Source organism: Plasmodium coatneyi, chromosome 1 (assembly GCF_001680005.1).
Source record: "Plasmodium coatneyi strain Hackeri chromosome 1, complete sequence".
NCBI lineage: Eukaryota > Apicomplexa > Aconoidasida > Haemosporida > Plasmodiidae > Plasmodium > Plasmodium coatneyi.
This window is the reverse complement of record NC_033556.1, coordinates 314,459-329,027: the sequence shown is the minus strand read 5'-3', so window position 1 is coordinate 329,027 and position 14,569 is coordinate 314,459. Positions and strand designations below refer to the sequence as shown.

Genomic DNA, 14,569 nt, shown 5'->3' with positions numbered 1-14,569 from the left:
GCTTTGCTTTATTTTTCCACCGCTTTACACCTCATTGCATTTTTTTTTACCGGCACACCGCCCGCATGAGCGCACTTTAATTATGCATTTGAAGTGCCTACTCGAGATTGGCAATTTGCGCGTGGTCAGATTGTTAAAGGGGGAAGTAGGAAAATAGAAGAAACGGAAAAATGGGAAAATGGGAAAAAATACTGCGTTGTGCACATATCTGTCTGGGCGGTCACCGCAGCTGCCACCTTACGCATGTACACAGGTGCGCATGCACCCACATGTGAACATCCACCCACGTTTGCATGCCGCACTTTTCGGTTGCACTGGCGAGCACAATCTATATGAGCTATTTCTTTCTTTTTTTTTCTTTTTTTTTCTTTTTTTTGGGTTATTTCCCGCCCTTGCGGCGCCCATGTTGGCATTTACACATATGTATGCGTTCATACATATGTGCGATTGTGCATACGCAGGCGCACTCTGAAGGAGGCTATTTATATATGGCGAATTGCCCCTGGCGCGGATGTTTTGCACCCTTTCCCCTCTTGTCCATACGTGTTAAAGATAATTTTTTTAAAATGCACAAGGTGTCATGGTTGTCCGTTCTGCCTAACTTTCCAATGGTGAACAATTCTACATTTGGAATAGGCTAGATGATGTAATGCGCAGCGTAGCAGAGCGAATATGCATACCCCGACACACACCTGGTAATACATGTATACACAATTGTAACGCTTTCGCACGGTATGCACTCGCATATGTGCACAGACACACGAGTCTTAACATTACTTGCGGTGGGGTGAAAAAAAAAAGGAGGTCAAAAATGTTCATACATTGGTTCTTCACCGAATTGGCGTACCGGTGCGCAGTTAAGTTCGAATAATGCGAACAGCCACCAAAGTGAACCCGGAAAAAAGAAAAATGAACCCCCGTTTTTGCGTCAACATGTTCCATTGATAGATTACGCGAGAAACTTTCACAGCGCATTAGCACATTCATGTTTTTTTTTTTTTTTTTTTTTTTTTTTCCATTCCTCACTTTTGATGCATCTTTGGAAAAGAAGGGGCCAAAAAAGTTAGCTGTCGTTTCTGTGGACATGGCTTCCACTTTCCCCATCTTTAGCAAAAGAACATGTTTTAAATGGTGATGAGACTTACCTCTGCCTGCCTTAGTAAAGCGAATTGCGCTAATTACGTGCGAAGGGTAGACTACCCCCCGTATCAACTTCCCATTCCTATGTTCAATGAACAAAAAAAAAGAGGGTGTAGCCCCACGCATAATCTATTACAAAATGGGAAAAATATGTACCAATCGGTGCAAACTATTTGTATGTGTAGGAGCTAGTTCTGTTTGAAAGTGACCCGTTACGACGCACGTAGGGTTGTTTTAACTTCCTCCTCTGAACTGCATCCCATTGCCGTTTTTTAAAATGTCCCGTAAAAAAAGGATCCCCCAATGGAAATGGTCTGCCACACATGGTCATGAGAAAGAGTAACAACTGAGATGTGTTACCTACACTTGCTCCAAAGAGGGGCGGCGACACACATGCTATGCTTATAACAAAGAAATGGAAGTCGCAAAAGGTCACTGCCAAAACGGTCACAGTTGTATTTTGGTACGGTGGAGAAATGGGTGCAAATAGTTATGTTCACAATTTTTTTAAAGTTGGTTTTGTGCGTATGATTCCTTTTCCCGCACGAGCGTCACATGTGCATTTGCACTGATGGGTGAGGAACACCCGCACAACTTAACCAGTGTGCCCCTGCGCAAGCTCAGTGTGTCCGTTAGCGCCCCGCCTGAGAAGGAAGAGGTTACAACCCCATTGCACTACTAATATTGGGAAGGCAAAAATAAAAACCCAAAATAAAGGCCAAAAAAAAAAAAGTCGAAAAAGGCGAACAAATGACTGTTCTGCCAACGCTTAACAAGGGCAACTTGCACAGAAACTGCGAAGCGGGTACTCCCCGACGAAGTAAACCGGTGAGGCAATTCCCCAAGCAAAGGGGGGAACTATTTGTTCGTTTGTTTTGCGCTATTCATTCATCCCCCGCAGTTTGTCCCAACTTGTGGGATTTGCCGGATGGCCCGCAAACGGCCCTCCCTGTTAATTCATTGCATTACAAACGCGTGAGAAAAAAAAAGAAATAAACAGAAAAAGCGCACTCCATGGCGTACCACCTCTTCAAAAGGCTACAGAAAGCCAGCGCGTCCAAAGAGAGCAAACCGAAAAATGAAAACAGGACGGAGGACATAGAGAGGTGGTTGAAGGATATTCACGACGTGGTGGATAAGGACATCGTCCAGGATGAAAACAACGAAAGGGACGATGACGCCATCTCCCTGAGTGACTACCTCTCTGTGATTAATCAAGTTGTGAAATACACCGAGAATGCCAAAAGTGGCAGGAACTCCAAGGGGGAAATAATAAGTGGGAGAAGCACCACGAATGAAAAGAAGGAGCAGAGCGATAAAATAAACGACGTGGACTTGGAGGATGAACAGGTGGCCACGTTGCGTATCAAGAACTTTTGCAAACTCATGGGCGTAATTAGTGTGTTTGAAAAGTTAAAAAGCGGGCATGCTACTACATCAACCGTGGGGAAAGCAAATGAGAACGTAAACGCTAATGCAAGTGGCGCCACGGATAAAGAGGACGGCCCCCGCGGGGCAGAAGCCAGAAGACGCAAAGTGGACCTGCTGCAGCAAAATGGCGTGTGGACCTTGTTAGAAGAAATCATCTTGAACAGCGCAGAATATCTGAACAAAATTATTTCCCTAGATAAAGACATGTTCCAAAAGAAGAGTGTAAAAATAAATTGCAACAAATTGAAAAGGTACATAAATTACCTGAACGTATTTTTTGAGGAGACCAACAAATGTCAGTTGCTTTTTAGGGTTCTACACTTCCAGTTGGAGAGCTCAACATTTATTACCTACGAGTTGGTCCTCCTTTTGCAAAAACTCTACATCTATGACAATGTAAATTTTTATTTTTACGTGCATCATAATATTGCCTTTTCGAATGATGTCTCATCCCCGTACTACTACAATTTGTACGCATTGAGGTGCTTCCAAATTTTGTTCCACGATAGACATTCGAATAAAAATGGGGTGCATTTGCAGGGACAGCAGAAGGTTGCCCAAAGAATTTACGAACAGTATAAACGGGTCATCCACAATTTGAGAAAAGGGAAGTTCTTCTACCCTCATTTGATTAGCTACCCCTTTAATTGTTCAGAAGACAAACTATCATATAAAAAAAAAAATGAGCATTACTACATTAACGAGAAGGACGAATTTTGCTCCATCAAAAGTGGAAAAAAATTCGCGTCTGCATTATTCCTCCATGAGGAAGACGCAGAGGTTAAGAGACTTTTAAAAAAGTTACACCATGCGCAGAGGTGGGGTGAATTGCAGGATCAATATGATTCATGTGCAACCTACTCAGCATCCTCTAATGAACAAAGCACAAGCGATAATGCACTACAGGGACAGTCGGGTCGAATGTTCAAAGAGAGGGGAGGACTTGCCAAGTCGGATGGGGCATCTTCCTCAGCTCGACTTCCATCATCTTGCAGTTCAGCTCTTCACGAGGCCACCAACCGAGGAAAGCAGAACAACAGCAATGAAAACGATCAGAAGGGAGAAACTCCAAATGGAAACCTACCCCCTCAAAGCAGCAGTGATGAAGATAGTCAGAATGAGGAAAGCTGTTCCTATTTCAGCTCCGACATTTCGAATGACTTCATAACGGTGAATGAAGAGATCGACGAAGAGAATAAAAAAAAAAAAAAAAAAATTCCATTTTGTGAAGAAAATATATGTCTAATAATGCACCGACAGGGGAAGATCCAAAATGTGAGAAGTACAATCGATAAGCTAATACTCAGCAAAGATCATTTCCTGTCCAAATTGCTGGCCATAATAGACTCTAATGAGGACGCCTACCTTATAAATGAAGTCATTCTACTGCTACTGTTGGTTGCCGAGTACAACGCGGAGGTTAGAAATATCATCACGTATGAAAGATTCATCGAAACGGTGATGAGAATAATTCAGGATGAACATGCCTACTTGTTTAAACCAATTAGTGACTTGTACTTCTTGTACGAAGACGGCAACGTGGTGGTGCCGAGTAAAAAGACGAAAATTTCTCCCCACGATACTTCCATTAGGGGGAATGAAAAAAGGGAAGAAATGAACCACACCCATGTTGATGCAATCGATAGGATAACCCCCCAGACGGAGAAACCTCCAAACGAACAAAACGAAATGGAGATATATCTAGACAATATTTCCATAAACATAGACCTGAAGAGCAGTTTGCTCCTCCTCAAGTGTCTCATAATCAGCAGCGAATTTGGCCTCAAGTACATTTATGAGCTGAACATCTTCGAGCAGTTCATCAAATTGGTACTTAACATGTATAATGTGATCATATACATTTTTAAAAATGATATGAAAAAATATTTTTCAAATTCCATTTTTGTTCTTAACATATTTCTAGACGTTTTGGCTAGCTCATGTAAAGTGGAGGGGGTGAATAGCTCTACAGGTTTGTCATGTAAAAAGTTTTTGCTCATTTTACAGAAGGAAAAATTTTTCGAAAGCTCTTTTTTTTTTTTTTTTAAATTTATGTGTATCTATATGGAGAAATATGCCAACCGTGGTAGGAGGGCAGATCAGCTCGGTCATCACAAGAATGAAAACTGTTCAAGTTATGACGCGGGGAGTGAAGCCCCTATAGCTGTGGAGTTCAGTCGAGATGGTAATGCGCCTTTACCAGGAAACAGCAATAGCGTCAGCCACAGTGCTGCTGCAAGCGCCAGCGCAAGCAGCGTCTTCCCGAACAGCGACAGTGGGGGAGGTCAGTTGGGAAGCAACCCTGTTGGTGCCAGTATTGGAAGCAACTTTGCGGGGAGCAGTCAGGCAGGAGGTCTCCACGTCGGTAGCAGTGGTGTGCACAGCGAAAGTGAGCAAATCATGGAGACCTTCAAGAATACCCACTTTGCTGGCATCCTCAATATGTGTTGCAAATTTCTCCTCCAGGATGAGACGCTCTGCGTAAGGGTTCTGTTCACCACGTATACTTCTAACCGTGGTCGAGAGGAATTATCCCAGTTAAGGGATAAACAGGACAAGGTTAACTCTATCGTGGAGGCATCGCTCCAGCAGAAGAACTACTTCCACGTAGAAGAAGTGCTAACATACTACATGAAACATTTGAAGCAAATAAAATATGCCGATCTGCTGTTGATTATGTTTCTGTACGATCGGAAGAATCTTTTTTGCAACACCATTTATGAGTTTTTTTTATTCCTGGGGGGGAAGTACGCTCAAGTGGGGAAATACTTAATGGAGTCTCTCTTATCTCGTAGGACGGTCTTCAACTACTGCGTAATGCACACTGTACGGCGCGTATCGAAGTTGTTTCTTAAATTGAAGAAGGCCTTTCAGGGGAGGAGAAAATTGGAGAGCAAATTAGGGGGCAAAAACAGCGACGAATTCTTAATTTCAGGAGGAAGTGAAATTCCCCAAAAGGAAAATTTTTTTTTAAAATATATGAATCTGTCGGAATTGCTACTGAAGGTTTGTAACCTAACGAGCAGCAATAACGCTGATGAAGGGTTACCTTCTGTTAATGAATTTTTAAAGAATGCAAAAATTAACTTTGAACAGATGATGTACTACAATGCACTGTTCACACGTGATTACAACGGAGTGTGGAAACACCATATTAAGAGAACGAACGAACGTTTCAGCGAAAGCGTGTTAACGTTTAGGATAAACTCAATTTTATACAGAAAAAATGTCAAGGGAGAGATGGATTCGCTTAAGTTTTTACTACCCATTTTGAGTAACAAATGGGGAAGCAAAAAGAACAGCTGTCTGATCTGCGTGTATATAGCTGTCTACCTATTCAAGTCGAATGAAGAAAAGGAAAAAAAAAAAAATTGTAAAAATTCTTATGCAGAATGACCTTTTTAATATTATGTACAATTGTTTAAATCGTTTTTGTAAATTCTCCTTTGATGAGAAATATTTTTTTTTTGTCTCTTTTGAAAAGTTGAAGGATGCACATGAGAATATAAGAAGCATTTTCCATATGAGGAGGCAGAAATATTTTTTCAATTACTCCAGGGAGATATCCATTTTCTGCATCCACTTTGTTTATTCTAATTTTATTCACCACTCCATGTTGACCTACTTTTTTGAGCAATCCAAAAGTTGTGCATATCGGAAGGACCCTCCAGGTAGGAACAGAAATGGGTACCCCATGAGGAGGGGTCACTGCGGGGGGGACGCTGCACATCCGTTGGACGAATCGGACGGTGGGAAGTCTTCCCAAGGTGAACTAGACCGGGAAGGAAACAAATCAGACGATTGGAGCGAAGATGATCGAGATGTGGATCCTCCTAACAGGAAGACGTGTGAAGATTACACACTCGATGAGGACCACCACAGTAGTGCCTCAAGTGGAGAGGAAACCACCCACCACGCGCAAACAAAAAATAAAGAGCCCCTTTTTTACAGCACAGGGGGGGAAGAAAAGGAACGAAGTTATATGAAGAATAAAGCGAAGAAGACAAAAACAGGGGGGATGACACGAGGAAGGAAAAACAACACCCAATCCGTGGCACACATCAGTGAGGAAGTTAGCCAACTGAGGAAGAAGCTAAACGAACAGGAAATTACCCACTTGGAGGAAAAAATTTACCTAAATGAAATTATCGAAAAGAAGAACGACGTCATAAATAACATGCTGTATTCCTACTCAATGGTGAAGGAGAAGTGCGAGCAGGTAGAAAAAGAACTGCACCAAGCCAGAATAGACATAGGGTTGAAAGAGAAGGAGTACGAAGCCCGTGCGGCCAACGATATGGACGACCTGAAAGAGCAACACATCCGTATATTACGTGATTACGAAAAGGTAGGAAGCGAAAAAAGAGAATTAGAAACGAAGTTCGAGAAACTTACCGACTTGTTAATTTTCCTTTACGAAAATGTGCCTGATTGTCGGCAGTACATGCAGAACGTGGAGGATGTAAGCGTTTTTAAAAATCCCAAGACGGGTGAAAACCAAGGGGGAGACCCACCTCAGCCAGACTCTAAAACGTGTGAGGTGGGGGCTCATGATCATATGGATGTCCAGGTGAAGGGCACCGTAGAGGCCCCCGCACAGTCGAACGATCAGCCAAACATGGGTGGATACGAACTACCGAATGATCAAATGTGGGCACTGCACAACGGCGGCACTTATGCGAACGTGTATAACCCCGGTCAGCAGAACTTCCCCCCGCAGGGGTACCAGAACAGCCCTTACGAGGGCACCACGTACGGCAACCCCCAGCAGCAGATACAACAGGGCAGCTCGTACAGTTACACCAACCAACAGATAAATCAGGGTGGTGCAAACAGCTACCCCCAGCAGCAAATGCATCAGGGCAGCACATACGGCTACCCCCCTGAATCAATATATCAGGTACATATGTATGGCGACCGCAACCAGCCAACGGAGGGAAATTCGAGTCAGCGGGTCTACAGTGAAGTGCACCCCCCAGTTACGCAGGCTCCTCCCGATCGACAATATGAGCAGCAGTACGGACAGTTATACGAACACGCCCCCCCTCAGATGTACAACCAACTGTATTACCAAACGAACTCGCAAGTGTACCCCCACATGTATGTAGAATCTACTGCACAAAACGCAAGCGGGTCGAACGCCGAACTGAACGTTCCTGTAGGCAACCAAGGGCCTAACGGTGAAGGGCCACAGAGGCAGCCAAGTGAGCAAAACTGTCCAGCTGAATTTATGGGACAGTGAAGAGGCGACTTTGACATGATGAACATGCACAAACGTGGGAGGCATCATTTTTTAATTGCAAAGTTTTCCGTGAGGGGAGTGCGTCTTGGGGTATTTAATACCCCCAGAGGATGAAGCTCGAAGCCCGATAATGTGATGCATCCGACTAAATAATGTGATGTTTTTTTTTTTTTTTTTTTTTTTTTTCTCACCCCCTTGAACGGGTCCATGGCGAGGCCTTCTTAAAACTGGCGCAATAAAAAAGAAAAAACACATGGACATCCACAAAAAGGATGAATTGGTTAATTTGGCAGGACAAAAATTTGATTAAATTTTTTCCAACTTCATTTTAATGTAATATTCGGCGTGTTAACTGTTCAGTCGCAGCAAACGAGTGAATTGTAGAACTCCTCGAATGGCCAGAAAAAATATTCTCTGCCAAATGGGGCGAACAGTTTCGCTTTTTTTTGTTGAGCTGAAATGTATCAACAGGTTGTATGGAGCGGCAAAACGAAATTGCTTCATTTTTCCCCACCCATCCCTTAGGAAGAGGATATATATTTTACGCGCTTTGGGAATATATATATTTTTTTTCTTCCTTTGGCTTGATTTTTTTTTTTTTTGTTTTGCGAGAAAGCGAAACGGAGAAATTGTTAATTTGATGTGCATTATAAGATAGGAAGGCAAAAATTATTATTGTAATTTTAATAAAAAAAATATTATCGCTTCGTAAGGAACCTACCTTAATAGATGCCTCTTTAGCTCAGTTGGTAGAGCGCCAGACTTTTAATCTGGTGGTCAGGGGTTCGAGTCCCCTAGGAGGCTACCAGCATATAAAATAATAATAAGAATATATAACTTTTTTATTACTTTTTTCTTTCTTTTTTTTAAAGTAAAAGAAAAAAACATATTTGTACATACCTTTAGTTGGGAAAGTGACATTTTCTCGCACCAAAACGTTCAACCGGAATAAGAATGCATTTTTGTTCCGTCGCATGTGGCCCGTTCGATGAATCGATGCATATGCATATCTGTGTAGCATAACATTATAGCACACATTTTCGCAACACGCGCAGCCCCTTGCACGCAGAAATGAAAAGATATTTATCTGTGTTATTCCACTTTGAATGGTGGGAAGACGATCGAACGCAGTGCATTTTTCTCCCCTCAGCAAAAAGTACTCCCACTAATTTGTTTGCCGTTGGTGTCATTTTTTTTTATTTTTTTTAAGATGAGTTTAAATTTATTTAGCTTCACTTCACATGTGTTAAGGCAGTGGTTCGGTTCGGCCAAATTATTGCTCCCTCATCATCCCCTAAAATGCGGCAACAATTGTGCCCCTTGGGGGTTGGGATTACGAAGTAGTCGTAAAAAAGAAAGTGATAAAATGGGGGAGTTTCCCAATTGGGTATTGCCCAACTATTATTTTAACTGCAGTTTAGATGAAGGTCACTGTGGTTGATGAGAAGATTAACTAAGGGGTAGATGCAAATTGACCAACACGCAGATGCTGCTACTTTTATGTCTCTTGTGGGAATCAAAGGCGCTAACAATAATGCTCCTTTTCAAGATTGAGCAGCCACCACCCTATGTAATTCAAATAAGTTATTTTAAAAAATATATCGGCATCATAATTTATAACAATTATAATCATTCGCAAGGATTATAAAATAATATACACTGTAATTAGAATATTATAAATAATTTTTAATTTGCGTATAAAATAATTTTCTTTTTGTATGTGATTTTTTTTGCTAGCTACCTAGGGGGCTCGAACCCCTGACCACCAGATTAAGAGTCTGGCGCTCTACCGACTGAGCTAAGGTAGCATTAATATATGTTCCTTATGCGAAGGTTACAAGCGGAGAATTCGGTGCGAAAAAAAAAAAAAAAAAAATCCTAAGTAGGCGTATGCATTTGTATGTACATATATACATGGCGAAGTATATTCCTATTTTCCTGGTGCCCCTTTTTTTAAAAAACAATCGCACCTGCGCATAGGGTAAATAAAAAAAAAAAAAAAATTTCCTCTCAAGCATAGGATGATTGGGGCGTTTTTTTACATTTTCCCTTTGCCTACCTTGTCCCCGCAATTAATTAGCGCCGCGTCAATATCAGGGCATACCCATTTGTGCTAACCTCTTTTCATCTTTTTTTTTTCTCCTTTTATTTACGCTTCTTTTCTATCTCATGGGAAGGATGTTCGTGAAGCTGTCACACAGGGATGTACTTCACTGCCGGATGCAAAAGTAGTGATCGGTGAACGAGCGCGCTCAACCGCCAAAGCGTCGCAAAAGGAAGCGTGTTAAGGGGACCAGGAAATGAGTGTATGCATATAGCAGAGTAGGTTATCCAACACGGCGGCTACACAGTTACTATCATTTTGTGCGCTAGCAATTTTGCCATATAAGGAATGGTGAATTGTCTTCAGCCACTGTCACTTTGCTCATCGTACTGGGCGACAAAATTTTTTTTTTTTTTTTAAGCATCCTCGTGGGAAGGGTATGAAATAATCGGGACTATAATTTCAATTTATTTAACTCACCGGACTAAAAAAAAAGGAGGAGTTATAAAGCGGATAAAGTGCCCCCCGAAAAAAAAATGGTTAAAAGGGTATGAAAAATTTACTTTATTTTTATTTTATTCTTTTTTTGCCTGTTCATTAATGTGAACATTACTTAAAAGGTCCGCAAAGTAATACAAGGTCCAAATCGTCTAGTGGTTAGGACTCCACACTGTGGATGTGGCAACGCAGGTTCGAATCCTGCTTTGGACAAATTTTACAAGAAAAAAATAAAAAAAAAAAAACAAGAGAGAAGTATTTATAATTTCTACTTACAATAAATATATTTATACAATAATTATTCTTAAGCGTTTATTTTATTACCCATATATTTCAATTTAAACCTTTCCATTTTCTATAAAAATTACACGTTAAAAAGTTCTATTCCGTTTTTCCTTGCCCCAGAGAAGAGAAGCACTTATGGGCAGAGAAACAAATGCTGCGCTGCTATAAGCACAAGTTTTTTCTCCGCCTTATATTTTAAACAAAAGGTTGGTTCTTTTTCCGGGGAAAAAAGTACCTCCATTTACTTTGTTAACCCCCATTTGTTGGCTACTTGCCCATCGTTCGTATGATGCTACTCCTTTTACAATAAATATTGGTATGCTCTTCTGTCGGTGTGGCAAGGAAAACCATCTGGAAGGGACTGAACTGGGTGACGTTAATAAGTAATTTTCTTCTGGGGGACTGTCAAACACAACGGTGTATTAATTTATCCCAGCCCGCAAAGGTGAATCGTTCCTCGATTTGGAGAAGAAGCACTTTATTTTGGCGGCCTAATTGGGATAAGGCCAACTCGGAGTCACGACCGTCCCCGCAGTTATTAGCAATAAAATTTCCAGTACAATAATATATAAAATCCACTTTTGCCTTTTTTTTCTTATATCACGCGCAATAAATATGTAAAAGAATAATTTTTTATTAACCTTCATCTTCCTATTGCTTTTCTTTTTATTTTCTGGTTTTATATAAAAAGCCTACAACCGGATTCGAACCGATGACCTTCCGCTTACTAGGCGGATGCTCTACCAACTAAGCTATGCAGGCATAGTAATAAATTTCTGGGCATCTTGCCCATAAGTAAAATCGTTTATACGCGAATAGGTAACCAAATTATGTGGAAGCATTTAGTTCGTATGGTAATGCCTTTACTGCAAATGCGCCCATGTTTGTTCCACCTTTGACTAATCCAAGTGTACTGACTCCGCAGTAAGTATGCGTTTGCTATTTTCATTAGGTTTTTTTTTTCTCCTTTTTCAACCTAACGGGAACCCCCCAAATGGGTCGGCGTATCCACCATTTTAGAGTTTAAGTTGGCAAAAAAAAAAAGAGGCAAATAAAACACTGCATCAAAATGGTGTATACCTTTTGTATCGTCATTTGCGCCGCTCCTTAGGAAGAAGTGCATGCAAAAGGTGGGGGACCCTTGTTTGTCCCACTTCCGTTTTCGCCTCCTTCCATTTGGCATTTCCCCTTTTGGAGGAAGGCCACACAGAGCAGAAGCAGCGAAAGGGCCTTCTCTTCATTTGCTTTACCCATATTGGCATGTCGTTAAACGGGTTGACCTTTCCGCAGCTTCAACAAGAGCACCACACCTTAGCAGCTCTTCCTTGCTGTCCACCTTGTTGATTCCCCTGGCGCTACATCTCGTGAAGCACCTCCTTCAGCGCAGCGGTACGCTCCCCGACCTGCGAAATGAACTGCTGCTCATCTGTGGAGGAGAAAATACTGCACAACAAATCGTGGGTTTTGTTTTGTGTGTCCGTCTTGTGCACATCGTCCTGATTAGTTCCGGTCATCTTGGTCCGAAAGTAGTGCCTATTTTCAACAGACTCCAATTCCTTGGATTTTTCAAAGGCCTTGTCGATAACGTTTTGCGGTAGCTTGGCTATCTGAGCCACATGTACTCCGTAGCTTTTATCAGCATAGCCTTTCTTAATTTCGTAGAGGAAGGAAATTTTTTTTTTTTCTGGATCAATTTTTGCCCCGACATGGTTGTTAGTAGCTCCTTGGTATTCATCTTCCAGGTTAGACATTTCGTGGAAGTGAGTAGCAAATAAGCAAAAGCATTTTATTTTGTTGAGGATGTACTGAGCTACCGCCCAGCTGATACCAAACCCTTCATAGGTGGAGGTACCTCTTCCCAATTCGTCTATAATGACAAGAGTATTTTCATCTGCATTTTTTATAATGGCTGAAATTTCTATCATCTCAGAGAAGAAGGTTGATATGCCTTTAAGTTGAATATCGGAGGAACCTACTCTACACATAATTTGAGAAAAAATAGGTATTTTAGCATATGTGCAAGGGACAAAGCATCCAATTTGCGCCATTAAGCATATTAAGGCTATCTGTCTTATGTAGGTACTTTTTCCCCCCATGTTTGGGCCCGTTATAATATTCAACCGTTTGTCTGTCTTATTCATGTGCACATCGTTTGGAATAAAATTATTCATTAACAGAAAATTGGACTCCACAAGGGGGTGCCTTGATTCTATAAGTTGTAGTACCTGTCCGTTTGTCTCCACAATAGGTCTAACATAAACAGATAAACTAGACGCACTGACAAAGGCAAATGCGCTGAGTACGTCAATCTGTGCAATTAGTTTTGCCAATTTGGTAGTGGGCTCCCAATAGGATGACGCTACCTGGATGGCCTTACTAGCTAGCTGTTCCTGCGATAGGTTATAATCTTGCAGTATGTATTCATACCTTTTGCACAGTTCCTTCAGTTTATTCGTAGTGAATAGTATTTCACTTTTATTCATCCTTACTTGGAAGTAGGTTTTTTTCCTCTGCTGAATTGAGGATATATCCTTTTTAACAGCTCTAAATAGGAACGTGTTTACATTACAGTCAACTAATTTTATGTCTTCCTTTGCGTTGTTCTTTTTGCTAACTCCCTTCAGATGATTAATGTCGTCTTCCACTTCTTGTCTGTGCTCCTTTATCATTCTTAACGTTTCGTCCTTTTCGCTAGCTAGTTTTTCTAGCTGCTCGTCAAATTTACGAGATATTAAAAAATTGTTATTTGACAATTCGTCGAAGTCTACCGTCAGTTCGATTAGCTTTACGAAGGAGTCCAGGCTGATGAGCACCTCCTTCAGTGGCGTCAGGAAGTTCTTTTCCAACGTGTTTCTGTACTTTCCTTCATACTCATTTAAGCAGTAGTAGATCCGTTTCGACACGACCACCGAGTCGTACATTTTTACCAAGTCTTCAATAGTGCACACGTTTTTTCCCCCCTTCATTTTTCCCGCCCCCACTCTACGCGCGGTTCCCTCTACCTCCCCCTGAACCGCGTTACTGTGAACGATTTTTAACTTTTTTATTATAACATCGAGGTCGCTAATTTTTCGAAGGTAATCCGACTGTATCATGGACCTCATGACTCCATCCTCCTTTAATATGCTGACCATGTCTAGCCTCTCATTAATTTTCGCCTCGTCTCTTATCGGGTGCATCACCCACTGGAGGAGCTTCCGTTCCCCTATCTTCGTTTTGCATTTGTTTAAAAAGGTGTAGAGGGTCAAGTTGCTCCCTCTTCTGCAGGTTGTCTTCTTCTCTCCCAACATATGTTCCTCATGAACATTCAGCGCGATGGTGGCAGCCCTATCCAATTTTAAGTACCTATTTATGTTGTAATTCGTTAGTAGACATTTATTCGTAGCACTGTAATCATTGAGCAAGTTCATATGTTTGACGATGCTGGTGAATGACCGACAAGCCAACTGCATCTTAAAAAAGGAGATACAATTCTTCACGTCTTCTGTTGGTTTTAATAACTTACTCAGGTCATTTTCCATCGAGCATGTGTTGTAAAAATCAGTCTTTCCTAACTCACGGTGTTTTACTTCACACAAACTTAGTATTAGCTTTATCCTCTTGTCGTCCAGTTTGTCGTTATTGGAGAGATATAAGAAGCATGTCGGTCTGCACTGTATCAGCAAAGATTCTAAAATGGTGAAGTGTTCATTTTCGATGTATTCACAGAGGGAGAACTCATTCGTATTCGTATTATAGATGCAGATTCCGGCGTACTTGATGTTGTTTTTTGTTTCCATGTTAAAGCTCATTACTGTGGGGGTTCCCACGTTGTTGGTGTCCACGGCAGGGGAGTCAGCATCCGCAGTGTCCATTGAAAGGCTCCCCACCGCTGGTTTCCCACTCTGGGGGTCCCCCATCTTGCGGAAAATATCTTCGCTCATTTTTGC

At 41.5% G+C, this 14,569-nt stretch overlaps 3 protein-coding genes and 4 non-coding genes across 7 annotated transcripts; 4 read left to right on the top strand and 3 right to left on the bottom strand.

The window, feature by feature from the left end:
* Positions 1 to 2,154: 2,154 nt before the first annotated feature.
* PCOAH_00000660 (Uncharacterized protein) lies at positions 2,155 to 5,967 on the top strand (the record flags this gene model as incomplete). Its single annotated transcript, XM_020056883.1, has 1 exon — positions 2,155 to 5,967. The coding sequence occupies one exon, from the start codon at positions 2,155 to 2,157 to the stop codon at positions 5,965 to 5,967; it is 3,813 nt and encodes a 1,270-aa protein (XP_019912422.1).
* Positions 5,968 to 6,094: 127 nt separating this feature from the next.
* On the top strand, positions 6,095 to 7,813 carry PCOAH_00000650 (Uncharacterized protein; the record flags this gene model as incomplete). The annotated part of the gene is made up of 1 exon (XM_020056882.1): positions 6,095 to 7,813. One exon carries the CDS (start codon positions 6,095 to 6,097, stop codon positions 7,811 to 7,813), a length of 1,719 nt encoding a protein of 572 aa, XP_019912494.1.
* Positions 7,814 to 8,544: 731 nt separating this feature from the next.
* Lys_TTT lies at positions 8,545 to 8,617 on the top strand (the record flags this gene model as incomplete). The annotated part of the gene is made up of 1 exon: positions 8,545 to 8,617. It is a non-coding gene; the product is annotated as a tRNA-Lys (tRNA).
* Positions 8,618 to 9,548: 931 nt separating this feature from the next.
* On the bottom strand, positions 9,549 to 9,621 carry Lys_CTT (the record flags this gene model as incomplete). Its single annotated transcript has 1 exon — positions 9,549 to 9,621. It is a non-coding gene; the product is annotated as a tRNA-Lys (tRNA).
* An 875-nt stretch (positions 9,622 to 10,496) lies between these two features.
* On the top strand, positions 10,497 to 10,568 carry His_GTG (the record flags this gene model as incomplete). Its single annotated transcript has 1 exon — positions 10,497 to 10,568. It is a non-coding gene; the product is annotated as a tRNA-His (tRNA).
* Positions 10,569 to 11,329: 761 nt separating this feature from the next.
* Thr_AGT lies at positions 11,330 to 11,402 on the bottom strand (the record flags this gene model as incomplete). Its single annotated transcript has 1 exon — positions 11,330 to 11,402. It is a non-coding gene; the product is annotated as a tRNA-Thr (tRNA).
* A 593-nt stretch (positions 11,403 to 11,995) lies between these two features.
* PCOAH_00000600 (DNA mismatch-repair protein) lies at positions 11,996 to 14,563 on the bottom strand (the record flags this gene model as incomplete). Its single annotated transcript, XM_020056881.1, has 1 exon — positions 11,996 to 14,563. The coding sequence occupies one exon, from the start codon at positions 14,561 to 14,563 to the stop codon at positions 11,996 to 11,998; it is 2,568 nt and encodes an 855-aa protein (XP_019912576.1).
* Positions 14,564 to 14,569: the final 6 nt, after the last annotated feature.